The sequence below is a fragment of the Euleptes europaea genome, chromosome 2, assembly GCF_029931775.1.
Source record: "Euleptes europaea isolate rEulEur1 chromosome 2, rEulEur1.hap1, whole genome shotgun sequence".
Lineage (NCBI taxonomy): Eukaryota > Metazoa > Chordata > Lepidosauria > Squamata > Sphaerodactylidae > Euleptes > Euleptes europaea.
The window spans coordinates 115,830,994-115,852,152 of NC_079313.1; the positions used below are offsets into that span (position 1 = coordinate 115,830,994).

Below are 21,159 nucleotides of genomic sequence, written 5' to 3' on the forward strand. Positions count from 1 at the left end.
GATGAAGAGGGTGCAATCCAGAACTGGGATTTCTATGCTACCAGGAGGGAGGGAGTGTTCTCTAGAAATCGAGGACAGCCTTGGAAGGAACTATAATGCTCTGGATTGAGGGGGTCATATTCATGAAACAAGGACATCTGGCTCTCCAATAGAGAAGCACAGAATATTACACATGGAACAGCAAAAACAGGGAAATAACCCCCCATGCTGTCTTGGGGGCAAGGCAAGGGCCCTTCTTACCCCCCGCAGCAGCGTTCCAAGGTCATTCAGGCTCTCGTTCATTTTTAAAAAGCCAATCCTCACAGCTGCTGTGTAGATGATGGGAACCTAGTTGGGTCTGGAGAACCTGGGCCCAGCTTGGTAAAAACCCAAATGTGTAGTTTTGGGTCAAAGTCTGCTACGGAGACTTCATTTTCAGAAGGAGTACCCTTGGAAAGTTAAAAGAGAAAGTGCCAAAGCAGGACTACAGCTGAACATCAAGAAGACAAACGTAATGACTACAGGAGAATTACACAACTTTAAGGTTGACAATAAGGAAACTGAAATTGTTCAAGACTTTCTATTCCTTGGCGCCATCATCAACCAAAAGGGAGACTGCAGCCAAGAAATCAGAAGGAGATTGAGACTGGGAAGGGCAGCCACGAAGGAGTTAGAAAAGGATGTGTCACTGGCCACCAAGATTAAGTTAATTAATGCCATTGAATTCCCTATTACTATGTATGGGTGTGAAAGCTGGACATTGAAGAAAGCGGATAAAAACAAAGCAGATTCCTTTGAAATGTGGTGTTGGAGGAGAGTGTTACGGATACTGTGGACTGCCAAAAAAACAAATCAGTGGGCTATAGATCAAATCAAGCCTGAACTGACCCTAGAAGCTAAAATGACTAAACTGAGGCTATTGTATTTTTGTCATATTATGAGAAGACAAGTGTCACTGGAAAAGGCTGTCATGCTAGGAAAACTTGAGGGCAGCAGGAAAAGAGGAAGACCCAACAAGAGATGGATTGACTCTATAAAGGAAGCCACAGCCCTCAATTTGCAAGCTCTGAGCAAGGCTGTCAAAGATAGGACATTTTGGAAGACATTGATTCATAGGGTCACCATGAGTCGGAAGAGCCTTGACAGCACATTCATGGAGGAAAGGGGTATTCATGGCTATTACTTAGAATGGATACTAGTCATGCTGCATATCTATTCTCTGTAGTATCAGAGGAGCATGCCTATTATTTTGGGTGCGGTGGAACACAGGCAGGATGGTGGTGCTGCACTCGTCTTCTTTGTGGCTTCCTAGAGGCACCTGGTTGGCCACTGTGTGAACAGACTGCTGGACTTGATGGGCCTTGGTCTGATCCAGCAGGGCCTTTCTTATGTTCTTATGGCACTTAACACACACACACCCTTGGAGGGGGCCAAGCAAGAAAGTGTTTTTGAGTCAGAATTCAAGGGGATGCCATGTAGATCAGACAAAAAACTAGAAGGAAGGAACGGAGGGCAAGGGAGAGGGAAAGAAAAGTCTGAGGAAGGACAGATTTCCTTGCATGGGCCGTTGACAGGGAGTTTTCTTGGGGAAATTCCCTTCAGAAGTAAGGGGCAGAGGAACTACATTGCCCGGCAGGGTTTGCTGTTGGTTCTTCCCTCCTAGGCAATGGATGCAAACGCTCTTGGTGGGAGCATGAGGCAAGAATTACCATCAGAGGCTTTAAAGGGGATATTGTGGCTATCTTCAAAGGATCATTCTGTGTGGTGCACAACAAGTAGTCAAGGGCACACACATGGAATGTGTCATAGGGAGTCTTGGGGTGGGGGAGAGCTACTCTAAATCCCTAGGTAGGGATTCCAGACAGGCAAGTAATTGCTGAAGCAAGGAATAGTAAAGGTAGAAAGAAAGGCATGGCCAGTTCCAGGTATTGGGGGGCCCCTGAGCAAAGAGCAGGTCACCATGAGTCGGAAGTGACTTGACGGCATTTAACACACACACACAAGCAAAGAGCACCCAGGGGCCCCCATGCCACCTACCAGGCCCTTCTTTCAGTCCGCACACCCATGTGCACTCCTAGGTACACTCACCACCCAGCATCTGAGCCCAACCTTCGGGTTGGGGAGAGCGGGGTAGAAATGTAATAAAATAAAATAAATCAGGGGTGAAAAGGTGTGCAGGCAGTGTGGACAGCTTTTACTTCAGGTGGTCGGAGAGATGCAAGTAGGCAGGAGAATGATGTGCAAGCAACTTAGAATCATAAATCATAGAGTTGGAAGGGACCACCAGGGTCATCTAGTCCAACCCCCTGCACAATGCAGGAAATTCCGAACTGCCTCCACCCCCACAACCCCAGTGACCCCCTACTCCATGCCCACAAGATGGCTAAGGTGCCCTCCCTCTTGTGATCTGCCTACGGTCATAGAATCAGCATTGCTGACAGATGGCCATCCAGCCTCTGCTTACAAACCTCCGGGGAAGGAAGTAACATCTGTCCACACTGCCTGCACACACTTCCCCCCCGCCCATGCTGGGTGGTGGGCGCACCTAGGAGTGCCACTGCCGTGGCCACCATGAACAGTGATGTGTGTAAACATGCGTGGGTAAGGAGTCCGCAGCAGTGGGCCCTGCCAGGAGCCACAGGCCCCGACCAGGGAAGCTGAAACTCAGGGTAAGCAGAACAAGGGCAGAAAAACAGGTCCATAACGGAGGGCTGGGGATGAGATGTGGGCATTTCTCCTGAGGAAAGGCAGATGAGTTTTTCTTGAGTAATGGGAAAGGGGTTACTGTTTTCTGGGAGGGCTCCTCCATGGCAACTACCCAACAGTGATCCCAGACAGAAAACCACCCGGGGAAGCGCTTCAAAGCCCAGAAACACAGAGGCGAGGAACGCTTCCCCTGTTGACCCTCAGATTCTGCAAAGCAGAGGTTGATAAGAACGGAAAAGCTCTGGTGGGTCAGACTCATCCAGTCCGGCATTCTGATTCCCATGGTGGCCAGCCACACGTCCCCTTGAACACCTACAAGCCGGACAGGAAGGCCAAAGCTGCTGCGACCCCACCCCCTGCAGCTAGCATCCAGAGATATACTGCCTCTGACCATGGAGGCTCGCTGCTAAGGGGGAAAAAAATGAACCATTGTAAAGGGAAAAGATAACAAGGCGAACTTTTAAAAGTTCCTGGTGGGCTGGGTCTCTCAGATTGGGGGGGAGGTTGGGAGAGGGAGCAGGGGGATGAAGCCGGTCATCGAGGGCATTGCTTGCCGGGGGAGGGAAAGGTTACCTTGGGGGGCAGGCTGAAGAGGATGGGCAGCAGCACCAGCGGGGCACAGAGCAGCACCAGGAAGCTGCGGATACTCCACACTTTCTTCACTAAGGCTCCCAGCGCTGCCATCACCCGGAGGAGGAACCGGCTTGAGAGATCGGCCGCAGCGCCGGGGCTGCGGCTTTATCCGGAGGGAGGGAGGGAGGGACGGAGGGGAGGGCAGGGGGGGAAGGAGGCCCGGGGGGGGGCTCCGCCCGCTCCCCACCTGCTCCTCCAGCCTCCCATTCGGAGGAGCCGCGTCCTTCCTCCCCCCCTGCGGCGGGGGGGGGTCAAGGAGGGGGTGTCCGGCCACGTGCCCGGCGGAGGGGCGCGACCGGGAGCAGCAGGCAGCGGCCGCGCGCGAGGGGCGTCGTGTTTGCAAGGGAGGAGGCGCCAGTCTCGCGCGAGGAAGGACCGGGCTGCGGACGCAAGCGGCGACTGGGAAAGCCGCGCGCGGTGCGAACCGAAAGCGCCGCGATGCCTTTGCCGCGGGGGGGGGGGGGAGACGGGCCGTCGGGTCGCGCCCGGCTTCCGTGCGTCTAAGCAGGGCTTCCCCACGGCCATTTATGCGTGGTCGGTTCGGATGCTCGCTCGCAGCTCGCTTTTTTAACATGCGACTTTAAAAATGACTTATTTTTTTAATATAAATTTTTATTATTTTTACAACATAAAACTAAATAAACAAATGCAATAATACCAATATTAAAAAAAATTGAAAAACGAAAATACAAAAGAGTCTATTGTCGAAGGCTTTCACGGTCAAAGTTCATTGGTTCTTGTGGGTTATCCGGGCTGTGTGACCGTGGTCTTGGTATTTTCTTTCCTGACGTTTCGCCAGCAGCTGTGGCAGGCATCTTCAGAGGAGTAACACTGAAGGACAGTGTCTCTCCGTGTCAAGTGTGTAGGAAGAGTAATATATGGTAAGGAAGAGTAATATATAGTCAGAAAGGGGTTGGGTTTGGGCTGAATCATTGTCCTGCAAATACCTTTGTTACTTTTTGCAGGACAATGATTCAGCTCAAACCCAGCCCCTTTCTGACTATATATTACTCTTCCTACACCCTTGACCCTGAGAGACACTGTCCTTCAGTGTTACTCCTCTGAAGATGCCGGCCACAGCTGCTGGCGAAACGTCAGGAAAGAAAATACCAAGATCACGGTCACACAGCCCGGATAACCTATAAGAACCAACAAAAGAGTATCTATATATACTTACTGGTACAGTCGCGGTTACAAAATTATAAAATTCAAGAAGATGCCCCTTCAACCCTCTCCACCCACCTAAAAGGGACCCGTCACCCGACTTCCGAAGAAGTGTCTAAACAGTTTTAACGATATCTATAAACAGTAAAATTTAACAATATTAAAACTAGTTTCTATAACTCACTAATTAAAGTAGTAAAATCCATTTTTGCCAGTTTATCCCAATATGTGACGGCCTTTGCCCAAGTTTTTTAAAATTCTTCCATATCGTTTCCATGTAGGAAATCCACTAATTTGGCCATCCTCATATACATCCATAATTTCTCTCTCCTGTCACGAATTGAAGGTTTATTCACTTGCTTCCAAACTTTAGCTATTACAATTCTTGCAGCAAAACTATATTGACAAATAACCCTCATTATTAGTCATCTTTTTTTGTGGAATTCCCAATAAACAAAATGCAGGCTTTCTTTTGATTCACGGTCCCAACGCAAAAGGAGAAATTCCATCCCCCACTCGCCTGCTCCTTTGTTCTTGTTTGCATAGCCATTATGCAATGGCTTTTCTTTTCTTTGTTTACTTTTCTTTACTTTGTTTATACCCCTCTTCTCCCAAAGCTGCTTACATCATTCTCTTTTCCTCCATTTTAGCCACCAAACAGAGCAGGGAGCCAACGCCTTCCCCTGATGCTGCCTCCGGTGAGGTTTGTTGCCTCTGAACATGGAGGTTCCCTTTAGTCCCCGTAGCTAGTAGCCAGGAACTGACCTCTACTCCATAAATCCATCTAATCTCCTTTTAAAGCCATTTGTGGTCATGCAGGGGTGAGAGGCAAGAGTTTACCACTGTAATCACGCTACCACCCCACACTTTGCTTTAGAACAGGGGTCGGCAAACTCATTAGTCAAAAGAGCCAAATATCAGCAGTACAACAATTGAGATTACTTTTGAGAGCCAAATTTCTTAAACTATATAGGTAGGTACACTGTTTATTAACTTAATAAACTTTAATTAAAGTTTTAAGTCTTAATTAAACTATAGGTAAACTGAATAAAACTTGACATCATACTTAATAGTGATCTTATTTATTGATAAAAATTAAATTGTAAGTCCCTGCCATTTCCCCCTCCCTGTCCGGAGTCCTCGTCTGGAGGCCTGGTCTACCACCATAAAAGAAGTGAGCTGTGGCTCACGAAAGCTCATACCCTGCCAGAAAATATTTTTGTTAGTCTTTAAGGTGCTCCTGGACTCTTGCTCTTTTCTACTACTTAATGTGAACAATGTGAGCAAACTTTTCTCTAGATTCACAGACGCAGTAAACATATGAGAACATAAAAAAGGCTGTGCTGGATCAGACCAAGGCCCTTCAAGTCCAGCAGTCTGTTCCCACAGTGGCCAACCAGGTGCCTCCAGGAAGCCCACAAATAAGACCACTGCAGCATCATTGTCCTGCCTGCGTTTCATAGCACCTGATATAATAGGCCTGCTCCTTTGATCCTGGAGAGAATAGGCATGCATCATGACTAGTATCCATTTTGATTAGTAGCCATAGATATCCCTCTCCTTCATGAACAGGTCCACTCCCCTCTTAAAGCCCTCCAAGTTGGCAGCCATCACCACCTCCTGGGGCAGGGAGTCCCACCATTTAACCACGCGTTGTGTGAAGAAATACTTCCTTTTATCAGTTTTGAATCTCCCACCCTCCAGCTTCAGCAGATGACCCCGAGTTGTACCATTACTTGTGTCTCGGGTCGGGGGCCCCACTCCGCGCCCCGGGGCTTTCCCGCCACTCTCCACTTACCAGACAAGCCCCTGCTGGCTCCAAAGTGTGCCTCTTCCCTACAGGGTCCCGCAGGCTCAGAAGACGACAGGGGAACGGAGTCGGCGCCGCAGAAGACGGGGCGCCGCGGCCCAGCGCCGCTGCTGGGGACATGCTGCCAAAGGAAGCCCACCCCGCCCAACAGCTGATAGGCGGGCTGGGCGGGCCAGGAACCGCTGAGCCGCCCGCCCAGCAATCGCGCGGCTAGAGGGGAGGCTTTAGCCTCCCAACCATTGAGGGCAAGGGAAAGGGGGACCGGGCCATTCTCCACAGCGGGGGGGGGGGAGACAGCACGCCCGCTCGCCTGCTCTCTCTCGTGAGCTCACTCTCTCAGGCGCTCTGGCTCCGCAGCCCGGCTGCCGGCGCGAGTGGGCGCGAGAGCAGGGGCTCTGAACCAAGTTCGGAGAGCCGCACTCAACGGGCCAAAGAGCCGCATGTGGCTCGCGAGCCGCGGTTTGCCGACCCCTGCTTTAGAAGAAGAGTTGGTTTTTATACCCCGATCTTCTCTACATTTAAGGAGGCTCAAACCGGCTTCCAATTGCCTTGCCTTCCCCTCCCCACAACAGACACCCTGTGTGGTAGGTGGAGTTGAGAGTTCAGAGAGAACTGTGACTAGCCAAGGTCGCCCAACAAGCTTCATATGTAGGAGAAGGGAATTGAACCCGGTTCTTCAGATGAGAGTCCATCGCTTTTAACCCATCACACAGGCTCTCATTCTTAGAACATTTCAAAAGGGTTTCAACAGTGGCTTGCCTGTTGTGAATTGACAGGGAGATGTTACAGCTGGCACAGACGGTTTTCCAGTGAAATCTCGAGTTCACGCAATGTAGCCCAGGGGTGTTGAACTCATTTGTTACGTGGGCCGGATATGACATAAATGCCACTTGGTTGGGCCATGCCTCGCCAGCCCAGATTGAGACTGGGAGAGGTGGCTGTGTCGGCTGGCTCGCGGGCCGGATGACAGTTCTCAGGGGTCCGGATCTGTACGTTGGTACCCCTGGCATAGCAGCCAGTCCTCAAGAACACAAAAATCAAACCATCTGGCTGGAGAAAATACATTGTGTTACATCTGTAAATTGATATGTGGTTTCTGTAGAAACAGACCAAGGGCCGCTTCTCATCTTAAGGCTGCCCAAGGGAAACAGTTGTGTAATATAGCCAGTTTGGTTCATCTTCTTGCTGATTCAGATATCTGTTGACATGACTCTGCACACTTGCTACCTGCCCCCCCATGCTAAGAAAAGCTTTATTCTGTAAACAATGATCTGCCGTGGCATAGCCAAGATTTCTGAGGTTGGTGCAAAGTATATTTTTCTGCAGGGGTAGTGTAGAGTAGTTTGTGCATGCCCTAGAAGATCGTGGAATGTGTGCTGCCTAGTTTAATTTCAGATGCTGTTCCTACTCCACATTCTGTTTCTCTGCCAGAACAAAAATTGATCACATGCTGGAGTTGCTCAGGATATTTTTTCCATCATTCAAAAGAAGCTCTCATTAAAGAAAACATTGGTGATCCCTGGGGTCAAGTCGTAAGAAATATTGTGTGAGTGGCAGATATAAATCCTAAAAGTTACATAACTTTTTTCACTACATACTGTCACACATTATAAAGAAGAAGGAGGAGAAGGAGTTGGTTTTTATATGCCGACTTTCTCTACCACTTAAGGAAGAATCAAAGTGGCTTACAATCACCTTCCCTTCCCCTCCCCACAACAGACACCCTGTGAGGTAGGTGGGGCTGAGAGTGTGTGATTAGCCCAAGGTCACCCAGCTGGCTTCATGTGTAGGAGTGGGGAAACAAATCCAATTCACCTGATTAGCCTCCGCCGCTCATTTGGAGGAATCAGGGTCCACCACTCCAAACCACCGCTCTTAACCACCACGCCATGCTGGTGTCCTAATTTAATTAAAGTTGCACCTATTTGGGCAAGTATACAGCTGCGTATTTTGATTTCCCTTTGTGGGTACCATATTGGAAAACTACTTAGGATTGTATTTTTTTATGCTGTCGTTGTTAGGCTGAATTGATGTTTTTCTCTTTGATTTTACCATAAGCTGACTTCAGCATATTGTGGCATAGTAAGGTATATACAACTCCAGTAACTCATACTAATAGGATTTTTTAAAAGGTGTTTTCCAAAAAATGAAAAGTTGGGCTCCTGCTTTACCAGGAATGAGCATCAGAAAATAGGAATTGGAGGGGGCGTGGCTCACTGGTAGAGCATCTGCTTGGCATGCAGAAGGTCCCAGGTTCAATCCCCGGCATCTCCAGTTAAAGCAGTGGTTCCCAACCTTTTTCTGACCAGGGACCACTAGGACTTTTTTGTTCGGTGCAGGGACCCCAAGGTTCAAAATTAAAATTCCGAGAATTTGAAAATAAACTTTAATCATAACTGTTAGTTAAACATTAAACTTAGAATAATATTTGAATATATTTTATAATAGAGAACTTTTAATTGAAAATATTAATCTATTATGGGTTTATAACTTTGTTTCGCGGACCTTAATTTAGTTCTCGCGGACCCCTGGGGGTCCACGGACCCCCGGTTGGGAACCAGTGAGTTAAAGGGACTAGGCAGGTAGGTATATATTGCACAATACTGACTTTGATGGACCGAAGGTCTGATTCAGTAGAAGGCAGTTTCATGTTTTCATGTGCCCCCTGGTAAAGAGGGGCATTTGGAGCAAAAGAAAATCTACTTTTTTTGTTTGGAAATGAAATGTGAGATTCCCTGGATACTAGACCCTAATCTAAATTCCATTCTTGGATGTTGCAATTGTAAAACAGCAGAACACACACAAGTGTTCTGCGCCTGAGATGCAGTTTGAAGCCAGCCCACGGTTTGATATTCTGGCCCCTGGAAAACACTGGCCCCTCTCTTCTTTTTGGAAACTGAGAATGCCTTGAAAGAATTCCCAGGTTGTCTTTCTCATCAAACACTGGCCAAGGGGGGGCTGGCTTAGCTTTTATAATAATCACCATTTACGGACCTGACCATACTTAACAACACATCATTCTAAAGCTCAGCTCTAGAAATACCTTTCAAAGCTGCCTCAACCAGACTGATTTTTTTAATGGAAAAAATAAAAACAAAAGAATAAACCAAGAGAACCTTTCTTTTCCCCTTTCTGCTTTTACCATGTTCAATTATGAGGCTTTACATAATTTGATGCCAATATAATTTATTTATTTTCTTAATTTGAACCTTGCCCTTCTCTGCAGTGGGGACACAAAGAGGCTTGCATCATTCTCCTCTATGTTTATCCTCACAACAACCCTGTGAGGCAGTTCAAGCCAAAAGTGTATGACTGGCCCAGGGTCACCCAGCAAGCTTTCAATGGCAACAGTGAGGATTCAAGCCTGAGTCTCCCAGATCCTAGTCTGACACTCTAACCACTACACCACATTGTCCGTAAAGCAGGAAATGCCATTCTTACTGACAAGGTACAAAAGAAGGGAGACAGGAGAATAATAGTGCTGCCCTAAACAGAGTCAAACTCTTCTAAGCCCATTGAGTTAAATGGATTTAGAAGGGTGCAATTCTGCTTAGGATGGCAGTATTAATGTTCAGGAAGACTTACGGAGGGTGACACAGATATTAGGCCTGAATCAGCAGAAGAGCACCTGGCTTCTTTTTTAAGTTTCTGGGACATTAAAAGATCTCTAGCCCTTGGAGGATGGAAATGTTGGTGCTCATGTTGGGTAACTACCATTCAAAAGACACTAATGGAATTTCACCTGAAAAAGAACACCAGGGCAGGTTGTATGTAAAATGGATGTTCTACCATTGAGCCACAAGCCCTCCCTAAACTAGAGTTGCCAGGTCCCCCCTGGTCACCGGTGGGGGATGGGGGGTAGAGTTACCAGATCCAGGTTGGGAAACTGCTGGAGTTGGGGATGGAGCCTGGAGTGGACAGGGACTTCAGTGGGGTACAGTGCCATAGAGTCCACCCTCCGAAACAGCCATTTTCTCCAGGGGAACTGATCTCTGTAGTCTGGAGATGAGCTGTAATTGCGGGGGATCCGCAGGCCCCACCTGGAGGCTGGCATCCCTACACTAAGCAGAGTCAGAGGGTGGGGCTTGAGGCTTTCATTATAACCCCCCTTGCCTCCCCCCCCCACAATTTGAATGATGGCTGTTTTCTCTCAACCTTGCAAAGGGTTTTGAGCATAACTAGCATGTTGACTCAATGTGACCAGCGCCTGCAGTTTACGCATAGGCTGGCACTAACGAGGCAAGTGTGAATGGCAAAGTACACGGGCTCTTACTGACTGCAGGCTCTGCCCCCTTCTAGGATGCCGCATATTGGGGTGCCAAGTGAAGGGGCCGGATTCAGGCACTCCCATGGAGCAAGACTGCCTTCTCTGTGCTAACCACGGAACAGCTCCTGTCAATGATATGAACAAACAGAAGATGATAAGGAGATGAGAATCTTGCATGCTTGTATTGGAGTCTTAAAAAAATTCCATAATGAGGGTTTCCAAGTGCAGAAGTCCGTTCAAAGAGCATCTTCTCGTCCGTAATCATCCTGCTGCTTCAAAAACGGCTGTTTGTATTATTGCTCCAAATGTGAGGACCTCATTTAAGACGTTAACCATTAAAAAGGACCCTGGTCGTTATTAACAAGAAGAATTTTAACTTGAGCATAGCGGAGTTGCACGGGACACTTAACAGCAGGAGGGTAAAGGTGATGCTTAGGATAAATCTTCCACACCAGAAGGCCACTTAAACCTTGTGAAGCTTAAGGGGGGGGGGGTGTCACTTTGGAGAAAAGGCTTCACATAACCTGCAAACAAACTGTTCCACAGCAAAGCACTGGGTGGACATTGTACATGCTATGTAGGCTAGAGGTGCTCTAGTAAATGAATATTTTGGATTGGTCTGTTTATTAACCAGGGTTTTGAGAGCACAGATCCACAACCAACCCCAGCTATACATCAGATCCATAGGTTTACCAGGGGAAAGAAGCAATAATCATTTGCAGCCTTCGTTGGTTTATCATCAGCATTTGATTATATATAGATGGAGACTGATTATGGTAGAAGCACCCCGCGAAGCACAAGCAGAATACATTGGAATGTTTTTGGTGCTAGCTCAGGGGATGCCTGTTGTTCCAACCCCATGATCATAGAATCATAGAGTTGGAAGGGACCACCAGGGCCATCAAGTCCAACCCGCTGCACAATGCAGGAAATTCACAACTACCTCACCCCTAGTGACCAGAAAGTTAAAAGAGAAAGTGCCAAAGCAGGACTGCAGCTGAACATCAAGAAAACAAAGTAATGACTACAGGAGAATTACACAACTTTAAGGTTGACAATGAGGAAATTGAAATTGTTCAAGACTTTCTATTCCTTGGCTCCACCATCAACCAAAAGGGATCAGCTGTGCCTTTAGTAGTACCACTGTACACGATTCAGACATTACACCCAGATTGGGTCCAGGTTCACCGCCCCACGTCCTGTATAACAACCACACGTAAGTTCAGGTTCTCAATTCTCGCATGCACAGTTCCCGATTTGGGTCACAACTGCAAGGCACATGGAGAAGGGGCATAGCCTTTTCCCCCTTTGCTGTTTTCCCAAACTGCAGCAATCCCAGGGGTGTGATATTTTGCCTTCTAGAGAAATCCATGTTTATACTTTTTGGGTTTACCCTACAAGCCAAATAGGGGCTGCTAGACAAATTCTTATTAGGAAAATAGTGCAGAGGGAGAAGCTGAAGTCCTTTCTCCATATGTGCAGCAGCTGCAATCCAAATCAGGTACTCCACATGCAGGAATTGAGGATACCCTGCCACTCATGTGTGACTGTTACACAGGACACAGCGCGAGGACCCAACCTGTGTAATCCATAATGTGTGAATCAGCAGCTTTATTCTATCTATGTACCCCTTCATAGACAGACGCCCCACCACCCCTAGGTTTTGCTAGCTTTTTTAAACCACTAGTTACTATATCGCTATAAGCTAAAGTGGTGTAGGGAGACCCAGGTTCAAATCCCAATTCTTCCATGGAAGCTCGTAGGGTGCCCTTGGTCCAGTCACACGCTTTCAGCCTAGCGTACCTCACTCACAGGGCTGTTGTGATGATAACATGGAGGAGAGGAGACTAGGGTTGCCAGGTCCCTCTTAGCCGTCGGCGGGAGGTTTTTAGGGAAGAGCTTGAGGAGGGCAGGGTTTGGGGAGGGGAGGGACTTCAATGCCATAGAGTCCAATTTGCCAAAGTGGCCATTTTCTCCTAGTGAACTGATCTCTATCGGCTGGAGATCAGTTGTAAGAGCAGGAGATCTCCAGCTAGTACCTGGAGATCAGCAAACATTAGAGGAGACTAATGCGAGCTGTTTTGGGTCCCCATTGGGCAGAAAGGCAGTGTATAAATGAAGTAAATAAAAATATAATACTATAGGGATATAGCTACTACTGATTGTTCATACCTGGTGAGTCATAACCTCAGAATAGCTTTTATATCCCTCTGGTTTCAAACCATGCCAACGGCTTGGATAGCTGGATGTTACTCCCAAACACCATGGGCCTTTCACCCATGTATTTGTGGAGTCGCTCCAGAGGACCTAATTCATTACATCTTATTCTGTCCTCTTTACACAGAGCCCAGATTTAAGTTTCTCGGAGCATTTCTAAAGGGCCTAAATCTTTTTTCAGATTCAGAGAAGCTGCTCTTTCTCCTATCAGATGCCAATCCGGATGTTTCCTACAAAGTGTCACTCTTTGCCTTAGCAGCCAAGGAAATCCGAGCTAAAGCTGTTTTTAATCAGGGAATTTAACATATTTAATTACTAGCTTCTTGGGGGTCAGACTGTTTTAAAGTTATTTCAGTGTTATTTTATGTTATTTTAATGTTATTTTAATGTTTTTTATGATAGAGTGTGATGGCCTTCGGCCACAAACAATAAACTTTATCATAAAAAGCTGGCAAAGAGTCATCCGCCGGTGCCTATAAGGTGGTAGTGGCAAGGGGATACTCAGAAAAATATGGATTATTCCTACATATGGTTGCTCCTTTGCCAGTGTGAATGTCCCTGCATCTGCATTAGCAATAAGAGCACAATGGCAAATTTTCCCCCATGGAAGCACCCTTGGCCATGGAAGGCATTCAGAAATTATGCCAGCTGCCGCCTTCCAAAAGCAATTAAAATATGCCAAAGATCTTGCAACATGAAGCCATCTCAGTGTCAGGCAGTGTCTGTTCTTTTAGTTACCATACCAGGAGAAAGTAGATGGTACGAAGAGAGAAGAGATTATTCCTTTTAGCCGTCTAAAAAGCAAGAAAATCCCAGCCGTGGGGCCATAGGGCAAAGAGTAGAAGATACAGCTCCCATCTCATGCTTTATAATCAAATTGAAGAACAGATCAAAGTCATAAAAGATGTGGAGAAAATCATCCTCTGAATGTCTTCCCCCTTGTTTGTGTTAAAGAGAACAAGGGCGATATCGGAAAGCAAAAGAAAAGGGTCTTATATTTTGGTTTCGCAGCATTCTCGATGTATCTTAACACCTGTTCCAGACACCAATTAAATCCTACAATGTGTCTGAAAGATTGGGGGGGGTGATTAAGTAGAAAAACAGACTTACTCTTTCATAGATAATTACCCGTCAAGAGAATAGCAGGTACTGGAGAAGTGAAACAGCTAATCAAAGTCAAATATACAATGATAAAATCGAAAAGTGAGTTTACAAAGATGGAACACACAAAAAAACTTCCTAAGACTCATTGCTGATCACATCCGGTACGTAGAAAGAGATGGGGATCGCAAGCAGCGCCAGCAACCCCCAATGAACCTCAGAGAATTATGGAACCTAGCAGAGAAGTTAGGCGCCAATTCATATTTCAGATATGAGGTTACACCTGGAGTACCGTGTTTACTGCTGGGGGATCCTAATCCTAATGGATATTTGACAAAGTAAAGCGCTCCAAGGGCAACAGAAGGAAATCCTATCAGGCTAACAAAACAGACTATGTTTCGGTCCCTATTCATCCAACCAACCCAAGACTTAAGAAATGTTTCTTAAACAGCGGTATAGGGCAAGGAGATGGCGTCAAAGCCAAGCAAAAGGTCCTTCCAGCTAGCACTGTTTGTCTGGGAAGGGGTTGGTCCCTGGAATTGCAAACTCTCCCAAGGAAATTGGTTCTTGTAGGTTATCCGGGCTGTGTAACCGTGGTCTTGGAATTTTCTTTCCTGACGTTTCGCCAGCAACTGTGGCAGGCATCTTCAGAGTAGTAACACTGAAGGACAGTGTCTCTCAGTGTCAAGGGTGTAGGAAGAGTAATATATAGTCAGAAAGGGGTTGGGTTTGAGCTGAGTATTGTCCTGCAAAAGTATTGTCCTGTAAGTATCAAGATAACGTGCTAATGAGGGTATGGTATGTTAATATGGAACCATTGTATCCTGAAGTGATCTGTTAATGTGTGTAATCCAGAACTAATCTGTATGGCTATTGTTGAATGTTGTCTTTGTCTGGAGGTTTTTCAGGGCAGGAAGCCAAGCCTTATTCATTCTTAAACTCTCCTCTTTTCTGTTAAAGTTGTGCTGATGTTTATGAATTTCAATGGCTTCTCTGTGCAATCTGACAAAATAGTTGGTAGAATTGTCCAGTCTTTCAGTGTCTTGGAATAAGACCCTGTGTCCTGTTTGTGTCAGTCCATGTTCAGCTACTGCTGATTTCTCAGGTTGGCCAAGTCTGCAGTATCTTTCATGTTCTTTTATCCTTGTTTGTATGCTGCGTTTTGTGATCCCGATGTCTTGTGGTTTCAAAAGAGGGGCTCCTGCTCCTGCCCTGCTTTACATAGCAGTGCAAAGTACCACCCCCCCAGGTCCTTTGTGCAACCTCACACCATGACAGAACAGTTGGCTCAGGAAGAGAGGTGACAGGTAAGAAAGCGCTTCAATTTGTTCATTGGCTGGGGCTTTGTTTGTAAATAGTGACCTTCCTGAGTCGACCTTGGCACATAAATGAGGTTTTATGCTTTTATTGCACTGCCTGTCTTGCTTTTGTCTCCCAGACTCAGTAAGAGCCTTGATGTATGGCTCTGATAGCTCTCTGCAAAAGTTGAGAGATAGAACATTTCTGCACATCCAAATGCCTGCTCTAGAGAGGAACAAAAACCAGTCAGAAATGGGTGCGCATCACTTGCACATATAGGTTGGCATGAAAAAACACAGTAAGTACCAACGCTGCAGGGATGGTGAGTGATCTGATTCGCAAGGTAGATGGTCTTCTTCTCTGCTTCCAGCAGATTATCTGCTGATGTGGAAGATGGTCTTGGAGGAATGCAGCCAACCGCTTGCTACCCTTTCCGGCAGGAGAAGATCAGCTTATATCAGGGTACAATGAGATTGTAACAATGCATTCAACCTAAAGAGAGATAATGCCTCCTCATGTTACCATCATAAAGATCTCATGCTCCTATTCCATAAGCAGAGCAATGTCCAATAGCAGCTTCATTGAGTCCACTCCCTTGTGAGCCCTGCAGACTTAAGATATTTTTGTGAATTCACTTTATTTTACAATTATACAGGGAGAGCAGATGGAAAGCAAGTACTGTAGGCACGTGGGCAAACAATGCTAGTCACAAAGCAGCACCAGTCTCTCCCAAAATTAACAGCACGACTTGGCACCACTACAAAGTTGCTTCTTGACAGCCCCCCCTCAAATTCAGTAGCCTCCAGATAGACCAACTTTTGTCCTTATGAAATCAATGGGGAAAGTTAGTAATAAGTACTATTATGCTAAATGTTCACAGCTGTTGATTTTCAGGTTGTGGATTTTGCCCTTTCAAAAGTCCATGCAAATATTTCCCCTTTCTTCAACCTGGTTCTCCACCACTGATTCCCACACCTGCTGCTTCTTGGGGAACCTTTGCTCGCCTGGATTCTGTTGCTACTGCTTCCTGAGTTAATTGCCTATGTAATCTCACCCAATCAAGGATAATTCTGTGGTCAACAGAATGACATTGACATGATGTCTGCCATGCTGACATCACAGGATGACAGAAAATAAAATCAGTACCAATCAGATATGGTTAGATGATGACACTGAAGCAAAGCTCAAATTACAAGGGGCAAGGCGTTCCCAACCCCCTACCTTTCTTGGTGGGCCCTGTTGGTTATGTGATTTGACCTCCATATACTTCTGTTCAATTACACCCCACCCAACCTGGAATTCTTAGCCTTGTCTCTCTGTGGCTATGTGTCCGGCTGAGTCTGATCTGCGAATTGCTTTGTTTACTCTCTCCAAAGCCAGCCGTATTATGACCCTGCTAGGATTTCTCTTCATCCTGCTGGCTGACTGCCTCCCCTTCTCCCTTCAGGAACTTGACTGGATCAGCTATTCCCTCCATCCAGATACTTTCTGGCCACATGGCACTAAATGGGTATTTTAAACAGCGCTTAAGCCCATTCATATCAGTGGCCTTAAGCATGCTTCCCATTGTGCTGAACTGTGGCCAATACATTTAGGATCAGGACTTTGGCCTGCATTGTGTATTTGATGTTTTCAAAGGTAATTACATCAGAGGTTTATCTTCTTAACCTTCGACACTATTCATACGGCCAGGGATTTCAAAGCAGTTCAGAACAACTAGTAACCATTCTGAAACAAAAATACAGAATTGTTCCATAAGAAGTATCAGTAATCCTTATAATTTACGGTGTTAATATTCAGGTATGTAATACTGCTCATGCAAATCAGTGAGATTTGTAAAAACCCTCTTGTCTGGCCAGCTGTGACACATAAGAATCACCTTCCAGGCAATCAGGCAAGGACACCTTACAAAAAAATGCTTCCAGAGGACAAATGTCTAACATAGATGGGGATATTAACTAGTAACTTGGGAAACTTATTTCATCCAATTGTATCTACACTGCATACGTTTTAACAGAAACAGACTTTCAGGGTCCCAAAATAGTGCAATCACCCCCAGGCAAGACATCGAAGAAGAAGAAGAGTTGGTTACAATCGCCTTCCTTTCTACTCCCCACAACAGACACCTTGATAGGTAGGTGGGGCTGAGAGACGTCAGAGAGAACTGTGACTAGCCCAAGGTCACCCAGCAGGCTTTGTCTGGAGTGGAGAATCAAACCTGGTTCTCCAGATTAGAGTCCACTACTGCTAACCACTACACCAAGTTGGTTCTCTACAAGAAGTAGGGTTGCCAACAAGCCTGGAGAAATAGGGGCTTAATGTTAGGAAATGGGCAATTGAAGGTTTTCATAGCATGAATGCTTTTTCCCAGGCTTCTTATTAACCCAAGGGGTAGCATTAGCAGTATTGGTTCCCACCAGAAAAGAGAAATATTTGCTTTAGTTATGGACAGACAAGGGAAGCACATGCAAAGAGGCACTGCTGAAGGGCATCAGATCCACTGGCTCACAACAGTTAGCAGAAAAAGAGATCTATTTATATGCTTAGGAATTTATAACTTGTTTTCTCCCCAAGGAGGACCCAAAGCAGCTTACAAAATCATTCTCCCCTCATCCATTTTATCCCTGGCCTGGCAACTAGCAGGAGATTGGGTGTGGGGAGACATGGAGTGGCCATCCAGAAATGATGACATGCCTCTCTAGGAACTGGTGACAGAGAGGGCTGACATCACTTCCAGGGAAACCCATAGAGGTTTTACCATAGAGTGTCAACCATTTCCTAAGAAAGATGTAACGTCGCTTCTGAGCTTAGAGCAGCAGTGGGAAATGCAAGTTGGGGGTGGGGCATCCTTTGCCCCCACTGGGGGCTAGCAATCCTACCCAGTAAGCTTCTACGGCAATTAGGATTGTCAACCTGCAGGTAGTAGCAGGAGATGTGCTATTATAACTGATCTCCAGCAGATAGAGTTCAGTTCACCTAGAGAAAATGACCGCTTTGGTAATTGGACTCTATGGCATTGAAGTCCCACCCTTCCCCAAACCCCACCCTCCTCAGGCTCCGCCCCCAAAACCTCCCACTGAAGGTGAAGAGGAACCTGGCAACCCTAATGGCAGTGGGCATTCAAAACCTTGGTCTCCCAGTTCTCTGTCTCTTCCAAACCTGTTCCTTTGAAGTCATGATTCTGCTCCCTCCCCACAGCTGGGAAGTTCATATCACCCAAACCTGAATGGGTGATTCAACAAAGCCAACCCAGGACTATCCCCTAAGAGCAGAGAAAGTAAAACTGGATTGGAATCAGATGACGATGGAGGGAAAATTGGTGGAAGGAACATTAACAATTTGAGATATGCAGATGGAACCACATTACTGGCAAAAAATAGCAAAGAAGTGCAATTACTCTTGATGAAGGTTAAAGCAGGATTACAGCTGAACATCAAGAAGACATAAGTAATGACTACTGAGGAATTACCAAGGATGACTACCGAGGAATTACCAAGGATGACGGTGAAGAAATTGAAATTGTTAATGATTTTCTGTTCCTTGGCTAAATCATTAACCAAAAGGAAGACTGCAACCAAGAAATCAGAAGGAGATTGAGACTGGGAAGGGCAGCCATGAAGGAGCTGGAAAAGATTCTTAAGTGTAAGGATGTGTCGTTGTTGAACCTTCCTAACATCCCAGTACTTGGTCTCTGTTTTGACTACCAGCTGATCCAAGCTATAAATCATATTTGTGGGAAATAAGTCAGTTCAACTAAAACACAATCAGGAATTCTGAATTTTATTTTAAGCAGGAGTGTGTGTGAAATGATATTAATATCAATCTGAATTTTTATAACTTAAAGCCAATTATTAAGCTTTTCTCTTTCAGTGCAAGCAAATAAATCCTCACAAAACAAACATTTTTGCATGGAATTTTCCATTTGGAACACCAGTTGTGTAAACAAGCCATTGAAAATAACAGATATTATTATTATTATTATAAAACAGGTCAGCTCCGTCTCCAAAACATACACAGTTCAAACCAGCTCTCTCCATAGTATACCTCCGTCCCCATTGCTTTCAACATTTTGTTCCTGCTCATACATTTATTCCTGGAATGATCTTACAATCAGCTGATTTGCAGCTGAAGTCACTGTTACCTAAAGTTGATCCATTATAAACGACTCTTGAATTTCTCAGTACAGCTGAGAACTGTTCTCAGATAAATCAGAACCCTTTCTGTAGTAGGACTCTACTTCTAATAACTGCACAGAAGAGAAAATTCCAGCACGCACACTTTGTCAGGTCACAGGGCTGCAAGTGTTTTGATGTTTTCTTACGTATGCAAGTAGCATCATGTGCTGTATATATACAAGTAAGGCATCCTTGCTTGAAGTGAGGAGATTTGGGTGTTTTAGCTTGAAGGAAACCCAGTTCTGGTAACTGCAGGGGGTGGCCCTGAGACTCAAGTTTTAGACTTTTGATCATTAGTCTCAAGTTTCAGGGTTCATTCTCAGCACTATGAGCCACTCCACACACACACACATCAAGCATTCTTTCTACACATGTAACCACTGTTAAAGATAGGACGTTTTGGAGGACATTGATTCATAGGGTCACCATGATTTGGAAGCGACTTGATGGCACTTAACACACACACACACACACAATCTCATCCTGCCCTTCCTCCAAGGAGCTCAGGGTGGTTTACATCATTCTCATGTCCTCTATTTTTCCTTCACAACAACCCTGTGAGGTGGGTTAGTCTCAGAGAGTGTGTGATTGGTCAAAGGCCAACCAGTGAGCTTGAATGGGGATTTTAAACAGATCCCCAGGTCCCAGACTAAACTCTAACTAGTGTATTACACTGGCTCCCCTCCAGTGGTATCTTGCCTGGTGTCTCTCAAGGCCTCCAAAATTTTCTACTCCTAGTTCCCTCCCATCCTGTAGAGGCACCCTAATATTTAGAAGTTGGCCCGCCCCAAGTTCTTGTACAGGGAGGGTTTCCTCAGTTCAGATGAAAGACATAAATATTTAACAAAAGAATAAAAAGATCTCCCCAAACCCTTTAAATTCCTTTTGCACATCAGTACCCAAATTTAAATAGCCAAATGTGTGTGTGACGCCATCAGGGGTCCAGTTTTCCCAGTTGCTAGATCCCACATGCAGGGAAATGTAGCCAGTTAATGCACAAATGCCATTCACAATGGGCACAGAGCATGCATTTTGCCATTTGAAAGGCAAAATACCAATTCAGACCAAGTCTTACAAGTGAAGTACAAATAGGGTTGCCACCCTCCAGGTGGTGGCTGGAGATCTCCCGCTATTATAGCTGATCTCCAGGCAACAGTGATCAGTTCACCTGGAGAAAATGGCCACTTTGGCAATTGGACTCTATGGCATTGAAGTCCCTTCCCTCTCCAAACCCCACCCTCCCCAGGCTCCGCCCCCAAAATCTCCAGGTATTTCCCAATCCTGGAGCTGGCAACCCTAAATACAAACCACTCCTGGGATGGAGGAAAATAATTCTCTGGCTAAACCATGAAAGAGCCTTCTTAACCACCACTTCCTCAGTTGGAGGTGTACAGTGACATCTAGGGGTTAGTGCAGATATTACATATCACTTTGGCGACTTTCATCTGGCTCAGCTGTTGAACTTCAGCACATTTGATGCTTCTCTGCAATTCACCTCTGTTGGCTTCTTTGCAACTTTCATTTGTCTTCATTGAATTCAGTTCGGCCTCTTCCCAGCCAAGCTATAAAGAAAAGGTACAGAATTACCATTCTGGCATTACCATTTACAGCTAGCTACTTGAAGCATAATAGTCGGCTGCTTATTAATTGAGATATTTATACCCCAATTTTCTCCCCAATGGTGACCCAAAGAGGCTTACAGCAGCCTCCATTTTCTCCTGACAACCACCCTGTGAGATAGGTTAGGCTGAGGGGTGGGGGAGCCATGTCCATGTCACAAAAAGCATCAACTGCAAGTATCTACATCA

General features: G+C 45.9%; 1 protein-coding gene across 1 annotated transcript in view; it reads right to left on the minus strand.

Annotated features, from left to right (window-relative positions):
• SLC13A3 (solute carrier family 13 member 3) overlaps positions 1–3,369 on the minus strand; it is a 64,683-nt gene extending 61,314 nt beyond the window's left edge. Inside the window, exon 1 of the mRNA XM_056845016.1 lies at positions 3,259–3,369. Coding sequence (XP_056700994.1) covers positions 3,259–3,369 — 111 coding nt within the window. The remainder of the gene's footprint in view (positions 1–3,258) is intronic.
• Between the last annotated feature and the right edge of the window lie 17,790 nt (positions 3,370–21,159).